The 14202-nt window shown below is 54.5% G+C and overlaps 1 protein-coding gene across 2 annotated transcripts in view; it reads right to left on the reverse strand.

Annotated features, from left to right (window-relative positions):
- Nucleotides 1–14202, reverse strand: part of RBM19 (RNA binding motif protein 19) — a gene marked incomplete at both ends in the record, with an annotated part of 98766 nt that overhangs the window by 72361 nt on the left and 12203 nt on the right. For both annotated transcript variants that reach the window (XM_080717611.1, XM_080717610.1), the window contains 8 exons: nucleotides 6346–6472; nucleotides 7726–7926; nucleotides 8390–8500; nucleotides 10323–10419; nucleotides 10913–11031; nucleotides 11899–12029; nucleotides 12354–12557; nucleotides 13226–13297. In XM_080717611.1, coding sequence (XP_080573737.1) covers nucleotides 6346–6472; nucleotides 7726–7926; nucleotides 8390–8500; nucleotides 10323–10419; nucleotides 10913–11031; nucleotides 11899–12029; nucleotides 12354–12557; nucleotides 13226–13297 — 1062 coding nt within the window. The remainder of the gene's footprint in view (nucleotides 1–6345; nucleotides 6473–7725; nucleotides 7927–8389; nucleotides 8501–10322; nucleotides 10420–10912; nucleotides 11032–11898; nucleotides 12030–12353; nucleotides 12558–13225; nucleotides 13298–14202) is intronic.

Consider the following 14202-nt stretch of genomic DNA (forward strand, 5'->3'; position numbering starts at 1 on the left):
GATCCAGGCCTCGGGGCTGGGGAGTCCTGGCTTTCTGTGTCCTCCCACCACGGGGAGTCAGCGACCTGGGGAGGCTCTGGGTGCGGAGGATGGGCAGGGAGGGGCGGGGAAGAGCCCCAGGGCCAGGCTGGAGGGGCCACGCCACGCCACGCCACACGGCAGAAAAGGAATAAAAAAGGCAAAGGAGGCCCTGGCTCGGCTCTGTGGGAAGCTGCAGAGGAGGACGGCGCGGGGCGTGGGGCGGGAAGTCAGCAGAAATGTGCTCGACCTCCTGGCTCAAACCTGGGTGGGCGGTGAGGCCCCTCCTGCTGGCGCTAAGGCCTTCTTTATGCCAGGTGGTGAGCGGGCCTGGGCGCCAGTCACTTTGCATGGCTCAATACTGAAGCCCAGAGCTGGGCATGGTGGCGTACGCTTATAATCCCAGCATTCAGGAGGCTGAGACAAGAGGATCGCAGGTTCGTGGCCAGCCTCAGCTACTTACTGAGGCCCTTTGCGACTCAGTGAGATTCTGTTTCAAAAATAAATAATAAAAAATAGGGTTGGGGAGCTGGGCGTGGTGGCACAGGCTTGTAACCCCAGCATTTGGGAGGCTGAGACAGGAGGATCGCAGTTCGCAGTCAGCCTTAGGCCGCTTCTTGGAAATTGCAGCTGGAGCTAGGTTGTGGGATGTCAAGTGCGTCGGCATCAGCGGGCAGGCCCCACGGCTGCTCCTGCCCTGGGGCAGCACCCTCGGGCCTGTCCCAGGCTGGGCACGCTCCTGGGTGCCAGAGTGGGCAAGGCAGAGGGTGCTGACCTTTGGGGTGGCGCTCTAGGGCAACGGAGCAAACATCATGATGCGGTCCAGGAACTGAACCGCCTTGGGAACAATCAAGGCCCCCGGAATGGCCGTAAACACTGCTACTACTGGGAGGGGTACTGCTGCCCACCACGCACGCTCAGATAAACCTTCACACTGGGCGCACCACAGGCTGGGGGTGCAAAGATGAGTGTCACCTGGCCCCACTTCCAAAGGGACCGGGCACCTTCTTCGGGCACCTGTTCACTCGCTGGACAGCTAAGGGCAGAGCTGCAGGTGCGTGGGTGCTGGCAGTGAGGACGGGCGGCTCTGCCACGGGCTTCCAGCCTGGCCACGTGGGATAGACCAGGGGAGCAAGGAAATAGAAAAAGCGGAATGGTGGCCAGGGGCACAGGACAGGAGAGAGTGACCAGGCAGGGGTGAGTGAGCATGGCCACATGGAGGTGGACACCCAGGATGCACAGTGCCCAGGCCTGCTGCCCCTGTGCCCACGGTGGGCAGAAGCGAGGCCTGCCTGATTCGTCCTCGGGGCTGCCATGCCTGGCTGATTTTTGTGCTTGAAACAAAACAAAACACTCCGTTTCAGCCAAAAAACAGGACCCAGGTTCAAGTGTAGGATCTGAACTGAAGGCCAAGAGCTGTGGCTTTGGGGTAATGTCCACTTAAGAACTAACCGGGGGAAGACGGCGACGGAGAAAAGCAGCGTTTACGAGTCCCACTAACACTCGATCTCTATTGCCACAAAATCAGCGCTTTTCATAGCCAGAAAACAATATCAGCAAAGAACTAAAAAACCTAAACACATGGGACAGAGAAAAAGAAGTCTAGAAGAAGAACAACCAGAGACCAGAAAAGAAACCAGCCCGCAATGCGGCGGTGGAGCCGTACTGGCGCCATCTTCCCGCACAGCACCAGGCTCCAGAGAGGAAAGGTAAACAAGGAGCTGAGGTAAGCAGCTGCGGATCATTTGGGTGGAATTCAGCAGTTCTTCCAGCGCAAAGAACTTCTAAAACTCCCAGTGGACAAGATCATCATGCCTTCCAGGGACTCAGAATGGAGCTCAAAACCAGAAAAGAAATAAGCCAGCCTCATGGCTGAGGGCGTGGCAGTGGCTCCATATTGCCAGCAGCAGCGGCGAGTTCACCAGGCCTGCGACAGCTTCAGATTAGTGCGCACAATAACCTTAAGAGAAATTGCGGCTCCAACAGGAGAAATCCCAGCACTGCATGCCCGGGAACTGCGCAGCTTTGGTAATCTCCCTGGGTCTGAAATTTAACAGACCAACCCAGTGAAGGAGTAGTGGTAGCAGAGATACCACACCCTAGTTGCAGCTCCCTGTGGGAATACACCCAGCTCAGCACCCCCATGGTCTCGTGCAGCCTCGATTAACTCCCTGGGTCTGAGACTTTGCAATATAACCCAGTAAAGGAGTAGTGACGGCTGAGATTACCACAAACTCCAGATTCAGAGCACCCTAAGTGAAGTCGTGGTGACCCGGGGAAGAACCCAGAGAAGGCACAAACTTCTGAAATCATGGGAAAGAGGAATAACAATGAACAATGAACATCCACAACCCCATAATTTAAGAACCTTATAACACAGAAATTTAGAGATCTCCAGAAGATCAAATCAGGAATATAACTATAGAAATAATATAGGACCTTCGAAAAGAATTTAGAGAGAGTCTAAAAGAAATAAAGGATGCAATCATTGAAGTAAAGACATCAATTTAAAGTATAAACAATCAATTAGACCACATGGAGAATAGAATCTCACTCCTAGAAGATGACCACTCCAAAAACGAATGCATAATTTATAACTTAAAAAAAAAAAATCTGACAGCAGGAATTTGACATTGAAGAAATATGGGCCCAATTTAAGAGACCTAACCTAAGAATAATTGGAATAGAGGAGGGAAAAGAAGGTGAAACCAAAGAGATAAATAATCTCTTCAAAGAAATAAGAGCAGAAAATTTTCTAAACATAGAGCAACAGGTCGATACACAGGTCCAGAAAACTTACAGAACTCCCTTTAGACAGGATCAGAGAAAAGGTTCCCCATGCCACATAACTGTCAAAATGACCAATGTGGAAGCCAAGCAGAGAATCTTAAAAGCAACAAAAACAAAGGGCCAAGTGACATTCAGAGGCAAACCAATTAGAATCACTCCAGACTTCCCAAACCAAGTCATGAGAGCCAGAAGGGCTTGGAGTAACATATTCCAAACTCTGAAAGAAAACAACTTCCAGCCAAAATTTCCTACCCAGCAAAACTTTCTATCAAATTAGATGGGGAAATAAGTTTCCATGACAAACAGAAACTGAAGGAATGTATGGCTTCAAAACCAGCGCTAGAGAAAATACTCAAAGAGATTAACTACAAAGAAGAAATGGGTAATACACAGCAGAACCAGAGAAACAAGATTTTCAATCCAGTAGACAACTAAGCAAAGAAGAATAAACAGTATTTCAAACAGAAATAAAATCTTAACATGTTAGGAATTAAAAGTTATCTCTCAATAATCACACTGAATGTTAATGGCCTCAATTCCCCAATAAAAAGACATAAAGTGGCAAAATGGATTAAAAACCAGAATCCATCCACCTGCTGCTTACAAGAAACACACTTTACAAGTAAAGATAGTAACAAACTCAAGGTAAAGGGCTGGAGCAAGGTAATTCATGTTAAGTAGCCATCCTAACAAGTGTGCAGTAGTATTTCACTATAGTTTTTATTTGTATTTCCTTAATGATTAGTTATATTATGATAATGAGTGACATTCATGTGTTTATTGGTCATATAAAAATGTTTGGAGATTACCTATTTTAGTCTTTTACCTATTTCTAAATTGTATTGTTTGCTTTTATTGTTGCTAATTTTTAGGATTTCTATTTGGAATATTAATATACCTTCAGATATAGCATTTGGAAATATTTTATCCCATTCTATCAGTCTTTTAATTCTGTTTGCATTGTCTTTAGATGTACAATATTTTTTATTTTTTAAGAAGTTTATTTATTCTTTTGTTGCCTGTGCCTTTGGAATCATATCTAAGAAATCACTGCCAATTTCAATGTTGTGAAGTTTTATGACCCAGGTTTTCTTCTAGAAGTTTATAGTCTTAAGATTTACATTTAGGTCTTTTATGTATTTTGAGTTAATATTTGTATATGGTGTTAGGTAAGGGTCCAATTTTATGCCTTTTCATGTAATTGTTATTTTTCAACAATATTTAGAGAAAAGATTATTTCCTTCACCAAATGTTCTTGGAAACCTTGTCAAAAATAACTTGACCATATATGGAAGAATTTATTTCTAGGCTTTTTATTTTACTCCACTGGTTTATATCTCTGCCTTTATAGCAGTACTACACTGTTTCGATTATTGTTACTTTATAAAGTTTGAAATCAGAAATTGTACATCTTCTAGCTCTGTTCTTTTGCGAGATTGTTTTGGGTGTTTAGAGTTCATATTTCAGGTTAGGATAGATTTTTTCTGAAAATAAGTAAGTAAATGTATTAAAAAATAAAAAAAACAAAGTAAAAAAAAGTTGGAATTGAACACCAAAAAAAAAAAAAAAAAATTAATGCAATCACTTTAGAAAACAGTATGGAAGATCCTCAGAAGAAGGAAAACGAACTTACCCTCTGGCCCAGCAACACCACCTCTGGTGTCTACCAAGAAGAATGAAAACCAAATACCAAACTAATGCGTGAGCGACCATGTCCACAGCTGCACAGTTCACCATGGCCAAACTGTGAACCAGCCAAGATACCCTTCAGCAGATGAGTGGATCACAAAACTCTGGGATGTGTACACAGTGGAATTTGCCCAGCCATAAAGGAGAACAAAATTATGGCATTTGCAGTGAAATGTCATAAAAAATAATTAAGCAGATGCTTTCCCTAATGTGTAAAAACTAGGGAGAAGTGGGTAACAGGAGGAGCTCTAGATGAAGAAGAATCCTACAGAGGAGCAATGAAGGTGACATACCTGAGGGGATGGGAGGGGGGACAGGGGAACTCTGTAAAGCACATGATGTACTTAAGCAAACATATCAAAGTCAATCAGGAAGCCAAGCTCGGGAAGGAGGGAGGGGAGGGCAGGGGTTGGGGATTGGGTAAGGGCCGATTGGGTATGTGTGCAAGTATATCTCAAGGGTTTTTTTTTTATCCTATTAAGAAGTATGACTACTATGCACCAATAAAATTTATTTAAAAATAAATAAATAAATAAATAAAATTAACATACAAAAAAAAAAAAAAAACCAACAACAAAAAAGAACTAAGCAGGACCACAGAAGAGGTTTGGGTGGGACCGCAAGCAGGTTTGAAAGGAATCCTAGTCAGATGCGGTCAGAGCTAACTCAAAGGGGGGGGAGGGCCTCCGGGAGGCTTATACCAACCAGCCATGGTGGGCCCAGGGACCGAGGGTGCTCCTGGACACGAAAGAGAGACGGGCTGGAGAATCCTGCTTCCCGGCTAGAGCGAGGCTGCCCGATCAGCACGCCCAAATGCCGGCACTGACGACGACGTTCAGCGAGGCCCCAGGAGGTGAAAGACAAATGGAAATCTGACACCCAACGGCCTCTGCGCCCTCTCCGTCATTTGTTGTAACATGTATTTGTTTTAGTATATGAGATAATGGAAATGGCTGACAAACTTCTCCATCTTAAAAACGATCCTTATTTTCATAAACTAAAGCAATTGGTAACCCGAGTGTGTGTGTGTGTGTGTGTGTGTGTGTGTGTGTGTGTGTGTAGGAACCATTACTAATGGGTGAAAACTTAATATCTGCATAAACAACCTACCACGGTTCTCAAACTGTCCTGAGGACCTCTGATTGTAAGATGGTCGTGGCCCCGAGACTTCGTGGTTCTCCGTGGGAGGCTGCCCGGCCCCTAGGGGGCGTGTGGGGCTGCGGGGGAGGACTCAAGAGTCCACACATAACACGACACTCCTGACAGTCAGAGGGAAGTCCAGGGGTGTTCAAAGACACACCTTGCACAATAATCTGGACACGGAAGAGCCGCCCTGCCCAAAGCTCAACTGCGCGCCACTAGCGAGGGGCCTGGGGACACCACCGCTCTTTGCTGACCTGCCTCTGTAGCCACGGGACAGCGGCGCGCCATCCTGCAGACACTCATGGGCCTTTCTTTCTTTTGCGATGCTGGGGATAGAATCTAGGGCCTTGGACATGTGCTAGGCAAGCGCTCCACTACCGAGCTACATCCCCAGCCCGAGACCAACTCTACAGGCCACCCACGAAACAAGGCTGTTTTCATTTGCCCTGTTCTGAACATCCGGCAAGTCTAGATTTTCTTCCCCATAACCTGTAACTACCAACTAAAAAGCTGCTACCAAATGCCCACAGTTGAGCGCTCTGCTTGTTTTAAAGATGGCGTGCTGTGCGAGTCAGCTTGAGACGGAGGCCACTGCTCTGTGGATGCACAAGGACCCCCTCCACCAGTGGCCCATGCATGAGGTTGTACAGCCCTCACTCTCCCCACTCCCCCGCCCCCGGCATCCCCATCGGACTCTACTCTTACCGGTTTCCGGCTCCTCCTCCCCTGCTGCAGGTCCCACGGGTGCATCTTGGGGCGCTTTCTTCTGAGGGGCTGCACTGGAGAAGACGCCGATCGGAGCCCACTCCAGGTACAGGGGGACGTGGTGGAACTGCAGGGGGTGGGGGCAGAGGTTGTGGCTCCTGCCTCAGGACCAGCGGGGAGGGGCTGGGTCCCATTTGCGGATGAGCCTGAGGGTCAGAGGACCAGTGCTCGCCAGGGACGGGAGCCAGAGGGAGGAGCGCAGCCCAGACCCATGTGCTGGGGACGAGGGAGGGGCCCAGGCCTTCGTCACCATGGACACGTGGATCCAAGGTGCCCTGTGTGCGCTCTGGTCAGATTATGACTTGAGAAGGCGGACTCAGTGGTGTAAGCGCAGCTGGGGACAGGGAGCACTCCACGGGGTACATTCAGGGGCCCTAGGCATATACACACGCACAAGACCTTTTTATTTGTTTGCTTATTTTTGTGGTACTGAGGATTGAATTCAGAGGCATTCTACCTTTGAGCCATACCCCCCCCCCCAGCCCAATTTTATCTCCTATTTGGAAATGGGGTCTCACCAGGTCAATGAGTCCCGCTACTTGCTGAGGCTGTCCTCAAACCTGTGATCCTCTCGTCTCAGCCTCTCAAGTACAGGCGTGCGCCACCATGCCTGGCCACACAGATCTTTTTAAAGAGGCTCAGGTCCCTGTAGAAGGGACCTGGGTGCCGTGGAGCAGGCTGGCGGGGCCTTGTCCACTCACATCCATTTTGGTTCCTTTTGGATCTCAAATACCCGGCCACAGGAGCGAATCATGTTCAAGAAAGACACACTCCCCAAGAAAGACACACTTGGGAGTGAGACACTTTCTAGTTGCGTGCCTTCTGGTCCGGGGCCTCAGTTTGAAACAGGCTCGCTAGGGTGCTGAGGTCTTACTAGGTTACTGAGGCTGGTCTTGGACCTGCTATCCTCCTGTCTTCGCTTCCCTAGTTCTGGGATCCCAGCCTGCCTTGTTGTTTCAAGCCACCATGTTGAAGGTAATTTGTTATAGCAGCTTGAGAAAACTAATACACTGGTGTCATTTTTTTTTCTAACCAAGAATGAGGAAACAGCCCCGCATAAAGGACTGACATGAGCTTATCATGGACCCAGAACACCAGGTCAACTTCAGGCAGGAAAAGAAGGTCGAGAAAGGCCAGAGGACAAGAAAGCAAGGCGCACTCTGGGAGGTTCCTTGGGGAAGATGGTGGTTCTCCGTGGACCAGGATCACGACAGAGACGGCAGAGTTTAGGCTGAGCTCCGACGTGCGGGCCCAGGCCTAGACCGTGGGCGCACCAGCTCGTGTGATACCCCGGACCCAGTGCACTCTCGCCCTCCCTACCTTGGAGTAGGCCAGGTGTCGAAAGGCCTTGCGGGCCTCCAGGGGCTCCAGGAACTCCACGATGGCGGTGACGCCCCCTTCGGGCAGCAGCACGCGGCCCAGACTGCCGAAGCGGCCGAAGGCCTCCTGCAGCTCGGCCGCCAGGGTGCCGGCCGGGAGGTTCTTGACCAGGATCACGGTCTTGCTCCGCTCTGCCGCGGCCTGCAGGAGGCGACAAGAGGGGCCTCAGCCCGAGCCAGCCCTGAGCCAAGGCGCTTAGCTGGGACCTCAGTGAGCTGACACTCAGCAGGCAGGCCCCCCAGGCCGCCCTCGCAGCACACCACGTGTGGCTCCGCGGGTGAGGAGAGCTCTGCGGGCGCGAGGGCCCAGGGCTCCATGTAAGACCCCAGAGGGTAAATCCCCTTCTGAGCCATGCAGATCCCAGCAGTGGCGGCCACAGCCCCGGGCTGGGCCTCCCAGGCACCCCCGCCGAGTCCACGATTTCAAGGCGCTCACGTCCCCCGAGCGGCCCACTCTACGCAGAGGCTGCTGCGTCCCTGTCCCTCGGGCGGGCAACTCTGAGAAGCAAGGCCTCTAGGTTTCCGACAAAATGTGGCTTCAGCTCTCCTTCCCGGCCTCCCCTGCGGCGGCCGCTGGCGGGAGCAGGGCGGGGGAGTAGACCCACCTGGCTGAACGAGTCCAGGCTGACCCCGTTGTCGATGAGGAACTGCCGCACTTCCTGCACCAGCTGGGTCTCCCCCAGGGCCACGCGCACGGCCACGCTGCCCTTGGTCTCCTGTGGATGGAGGAAAGGAAGGGGCGGCTGACCAGAGCCCTCCTGAGCCAACAGCCGAGAGCGAAATGGACACAGCCAGCGCCCTCGCCTGCCCACACTGGGATGGGGCCCCGAGGCTCTGGCTTTCCACGTCTAAGCTGTAAACTCAGGACCCCGTGTGCTCCCTCCAGCCCCGGCCCCGCAAACCCATCGTGACCTCCCGCCCCATCCATCCGGCCTCTTTGCTGGTCCTTCAAGATGAGCCTGCTGCTCCCCTGCGGCCTCTGCCTGCTCGCCTTTCCTCTGATGGCCCCGTCCCCAGAGCCCCTGCTCCACGCGGTTTCCGCTATGCGTCCGCTGGCTGACCAGCCTCCCTGGCTGTCCTCCACCCCCCAGGGTTCCCCACGTCCACGCTGATGGCTCATCAGGGTCTTCTTCCACCACAAGCACTTGGCAAGCTGGACGCTTTCTGTCCTGGGCAATGCCGAGCTCCTGGCGCTCGGAGGACTCGTGGCCGAGTCGCTGTAGCCCTCCCCAGTAACCAGGTCGAGGCCTCTGAAGCCACTGCGTGCCTGAGACACGGCCCAGGCAGGCCGATGGAGCGCCAGGTGTAACGTATACACCGCGTTTCATAAGAAAACCAAGAAAAAAGACCCACATCTTGCAAATTTTAAATATTGTGCACATGTTCAAATGACATTATTATGTCTATATTAAGTACCTTATTACTTTTGCCTGTTTCTTTTTGCTTTTTTAAAATGTGGCCATTAGGCCGGGCATGGTGGCGCACGCTTGTAATCCCTGCGCTTAGGAGGCTGAGACAGGAGGATGGCGCAGGTTCGAAGCCAGCCTCAGCAACTTAGTGAGGCTCTCACAACTTGGTGAGACCCTGTTTCCAAATAAAATATAAAACAGGTCTGGGAGTGTAGCCCGGAGGTAGAAAAGCCCTAGGTTCCACCACAATACCACACACACAAAAATAATAGAATAAAATGTGGTCACCAAGCTAGCTTGGTGGCACACGGCTTGGGAGGCTGAGACAGGAGGATTACGAGTTTGAGGACAGCCTCAGAAACTTTGCAAGACCTTAGCAACTTAGCAGGACTTTGTTCCAATTTGAAAAATCAAATCTATAAACTATATTATAATGTGAGACCACAAACAATAAAAGTATAAAAAGAAAACTATACCACTTGGGGGGGGGGCTGTGCATGGTGGCGCACGCCTGTAATCCCAGTACTTGGGAGGCTGAGACAGAAGGATCCAGGTTTGCGGCCAGCCTCTGCGATTCAGTGAGGTCATCTGTCCCTTAGTGAGACCTTGTTTCAAAATAAAGAATAAAAAATAGGGCTGGGATGTAAGTTGGAGGTAGAATTCCCCTGGGTTCAATCCCCAGTACCACAAAAATAAATAAAAATAAAATAAGTAAATAAGATAAGGCATAGGGTATAGCTTAGACTTAGAATGTCCTTGGGTTCAAGCCCCAGTACCAATAATACACCCATAACATGTGGCCAGTAGGGCGTGCACACCCACAGGTGTGGCTGGCCTTCTTTCTAACATAACCCTGACCTGCTAACACTTCCCCCCGGCCGGTGGAGGAAGGCAGAGGGCGACAAGGGAGGGCCAGCGGAGACACCAGCGGACCTCCTTTGCCAACTGGCCGACAACACACTTCTGGTTTTGCCCTTAATGCAGCCTGTTCAAGGTTAGACAAGTGCATTTGAGATACAAAGTATGCAAAAATTATACACCACACACACACACACACACACGCACACACACACGCACACACACACGCACACACACACACACACGCACACACACACGCCCGCTCACTCACGTGGTCGAACACTTGGCCCTTGGTAGCGTTGTACTTTTGTGCGATGGCGTCGGCCACGGCGTTCGGGCCCATGAACAGCGTGTTCCAGTTGTGAGAGCTGAGAGGGGAAGCACAGGGGTCACGTGTCAATGAGCGGGGACTCTTCTACAGATGCAAAACCTGTGATAAGCGGGATTCCGGCTTCCCTGCCTAGGCCTGCTCCAACCTACCGATCACGGGCTAAGAACAGACGGCCCAAAGCCAACGAGACTGACGATTACCTAGGGACCGTGTGCCAGGAGCCAGCGCCCCACACACGCTCACTCTTCCAACCCTTCCGACACTGTAGAAGAAGGGCACTAGGATGGCCCTCCCCGCTCTGCATGAGGACATTGAGGCTGGATAAGGCCATGAACCAAAAGGATCCCAGGCAAGCCGGGCAGGTGGTACACTTGTGTAATCCCAGGACTTGGGAGGCCTGAGACAAGAGGATTGCAGGTTGGAGGCCAGCCTCAGCTACTCAGTGAGACCTTGTTTCCAGTAAGAAGTAATACTGGGCTGGGGGTAGAGTTCAGAAGTGGAGCGCCCAGAGGCCAGGGGATGACGAGCACCTGGAGCTGTTGGCTTTGTCCTGGGCCTCCTTCTTCTTCTTGTATGATGACCCGGGGGTGTCGGTGTCCTCACTGGCTTCCTTCTTGATGGTGGAGGGCAACACGTGGAGCATCCTGCCCTGGGGGGGGGGGGGGGGGCTAGTAAACACAGCCGTGCCCCCTGACCTCAGCTCGTCACAGGCAGGTTGGACTCAGTGCTGAAACCCACTCGGGGGCGGGCGGGGGGCTAGTAAACACAGCCGTGCCCTCCTGACCTCAGCTCTGTCATGGGCAGGTCGGACTCAGTGCTGAAACCCACTTGGGGACGGGGCCGCCAGGCAGAATGGCCGCGAGGCTCCCCTCGGTCCCCCTGACCCTGGGGAGGGGCCGCCGGCACGGCTGTGCAAGGGAACCTTGTCCCTCCCCGGCAGCCTCTGCGGCACCCGAGCCCCCCGACCCGCGCCCCGTGCTGTCCCTGCACAGGTGGGCGAGGCCAGAGCTCCCAGTTGGAGGGGACTCGGTCCGGCTCGGTGACCACAAGATCACCGAGTCAGGAACAAACAGAGAGAAGGGACTGAGGCCCCGAGGGAGACCGAGGGCGCTGGGAACTCTTGGCCATGCGGTGCGCGTGGCAAACGCCCCTCTCGTGTACTCCCCTGTCCAGGGGGCATTTCTGGCGGTGAACGGCGTGTTTAGTCACTCAACAGGCAGAATTTCAGAGACCACGATGCCAGGCCTAAGTGCCACAGATGAGCGCGGGCCGGAGCAGACCCCGCTGCAGGCCTTCTTAGTTAAGGGGGCAACGGCTTGGCAGGGCGCGGGGGTCTCAGACCCACAGCGTAGACACGGCGGTACACACACACACACACACACACACACACACACACACACCCCGGCCGCTCCCGACCCCTGGCACGCGCGCGCACACACACACACACACACACACGTACACCGGCCCCTCCCGACCCCTGGGAGCGCGGCCGTGGCCCCGCAGCCCCAGCTCTCACCTGGAACACCTGGCCGTCCACCTCCGCGTAGGCCTTCACGGCGTGCTCGGGAAACATGAAGGTGACGAAGGCAAAGCCCTTGGGCTTCTTGGTCAGGCTGTCGATGGGGTAATGGAGCTCGGACAGGGGCCCTGAGGACGGGACAAGTTCTGAAGTCAGGGCGGGAAGGCTGCTGGGCACTCTCCAGGGAAGGATTCTGGGCGGCGGCTCTGGGTCAGCCGTGGGCACTCGGCCCAGGAAAGACCTTGGCCAGCGCCAGGCATGAAGCCAGCCTCAGGCCCAGGGTGTCATCCGCCATCCCTGGGTCCATCCCGCCTCCGCCATGGACTGCGCATGCGCCCGGGAATGGAGCCCCGATTCACAGATGCACCGGAGACACAGGCAGCGTCATCGCCCGTGGCCGGGAGCTGGCAGAGCAGCCGGGGCTGACCTGGCCTGCCGGCTCCGTGCCCTACCGTACGCGGAGAAGAGCTTCTCCAGGTCTTCCTCGGTGCTGGTGTAGGGCAGGTTGCGTACAAAGAGCCTCCCGGAGTCGGCCAGGTCCTCCTCCTCCTCGTTCTCCCCCAGCGTCCGGCCTTTCCAGGGTTTGGCGCTACTCTTCGGGAGTCCCTTGGCTGCAGGCACCTGTTTCTCCCTGAACACCTCGATGTAGCGCCCGCCTGCAGGAGAGGCATCACGGTTCCGGGGAGCCAGGAGATACCCAGAAGCTCCTGCCATGTTCACGCCCTTCTCTGCTGCCTTCCAGAGGGCCCGGCCAAGGTGGGCGATGGCGGCACCCATGCTGTGCACTGGTAGTGGGGCAGCAGCCTGAGCCCATGGAATTGCGCTCCCCCTGCCAGTCCGGCTTCGACCCCAGGCAGCCTGCTGTGCCCCGGCCCACAGCGACGCCTGCTCTGAACTCTGCGGCCCGTTCTCTGGCCCTGCTGCCTGCTCCGTCTCAGGCTGATGGACACTTCACCTGTCGCCCACCCTCTGCCCCCGCTGCAGGTGTGCAGCAAACCCTGTCTGCCCGGCCTGCTAACAGGACTCCCGCCCTCTGCCTCCGCTGCAGGTGTGCAGCAAACCCTGTCTGCCCGGCCTGCTAACAGGACTCCCACCCTCTGCCCCCACTGCAGGTGTGCAGCAAACCCTGTCTGCCCGGCCTGCTAACAGGACTCCCAGGGACTCCCGTCCCCACAAGGATCCGCGAATGAATCCAGATGACCCTCCATGCTGGGGACGGGTCAGCGATCAGGTCCTCCCAACATGGGGGGCCCTTGCTGCTCGGCAGAGGCCGCGGAAGCCCCAAGGTCACCAACGCGCCCGCGCCGCCCCCGCGCCTCCTTACCCATGTACTCCCGGTTGCACTTGAGGGCCTTCTTCACCTCCTCTTCACTGCTGAGGTCCACAAAGATGTACCCTGAGAGCCCCATAGGCACTCGGTCAGGACACCGCGTCACACGAGGGCAGAGACTGGGGAACCTGGTCCTGGCCAAACCTCCAAGGCGCACGTGCTCTCCCGCCCCAGCTGGCCAGGATGGACTGCTAGGGTGCTCAGCCCCCGGCGACAGAGACGCAGGCCTCCCTGCCTTCCTCCCGGCCTCTCCTACCCGGCCGGGTCCTCTGCAGAAGCAGCGCGTGGTAGCGGTGCTGTGACCTGGCTCGGTGCCCGGGGGTGGCTCTGCAACCACCCTCCCTGGACGTCCTGAGGCTACGCCTAGCCCAGGAATAAGCAGGTGAGGCGTCTCTTCCTGACCACAGGAGGCCTCAGCCCTCCGAGGCAGCAGTGCTCCCTCTGAAGCGTCTGGTGGCGTGACTAGGACTCACGGCCTGACGGCAATGCTGTGACATGACCCAGCTCCCCTGGGTCCCGCCTTTGCTACAAAGCTCTGCAGACTGACGGCTCCCTGCCCCACCCGACACACAGGCACCTCGTCTACACAGCCAACAGCCTCCTATCCACTCCCCCTTCCTCCACCAGCCCACCAGGACGCAAAGCTCCCGCCTCCCAAGCAGAGGGCAGCTGGCTGGCTCTCCTGGCCCCGGGGCCTCCAAGGTGGCGCTCAGCCCGGTGCCTTCCTGCCCCCAGCTGTCGAGGACCAAGGGCAAGAACTAGGGGCAGCGCCACAAACCAGCGCTGCAGAGTGCGCGGGCTCAGCACGGCTCTAATGGCACCCCCGGCCCCGTGACCCCAGCGGGTCCACCCGCTGTGAGACAGCCACGGCCGGGTCTTCACCCGCCTCAGGGCGCACAGTGGCTGAGCCGGGCTTTGAACCCGGGCAGGGCTTCTGCCCACTCACTCACTCTGGCTGAAGGAAGGTTGCC

The sequence above is a fragment of the Muscardinus avellanarius genome (assembly GCF_963383645.1).
Source record: "Muscardinus avellanarius genome assembly, chromosome: 21".
NCBI classification, from domain to species: Eukaryota; Metazoa; Chordata; class Mammalia; order Rodentia; family Gliridae; genus Muscardinus; species Muscardinus avellanarius.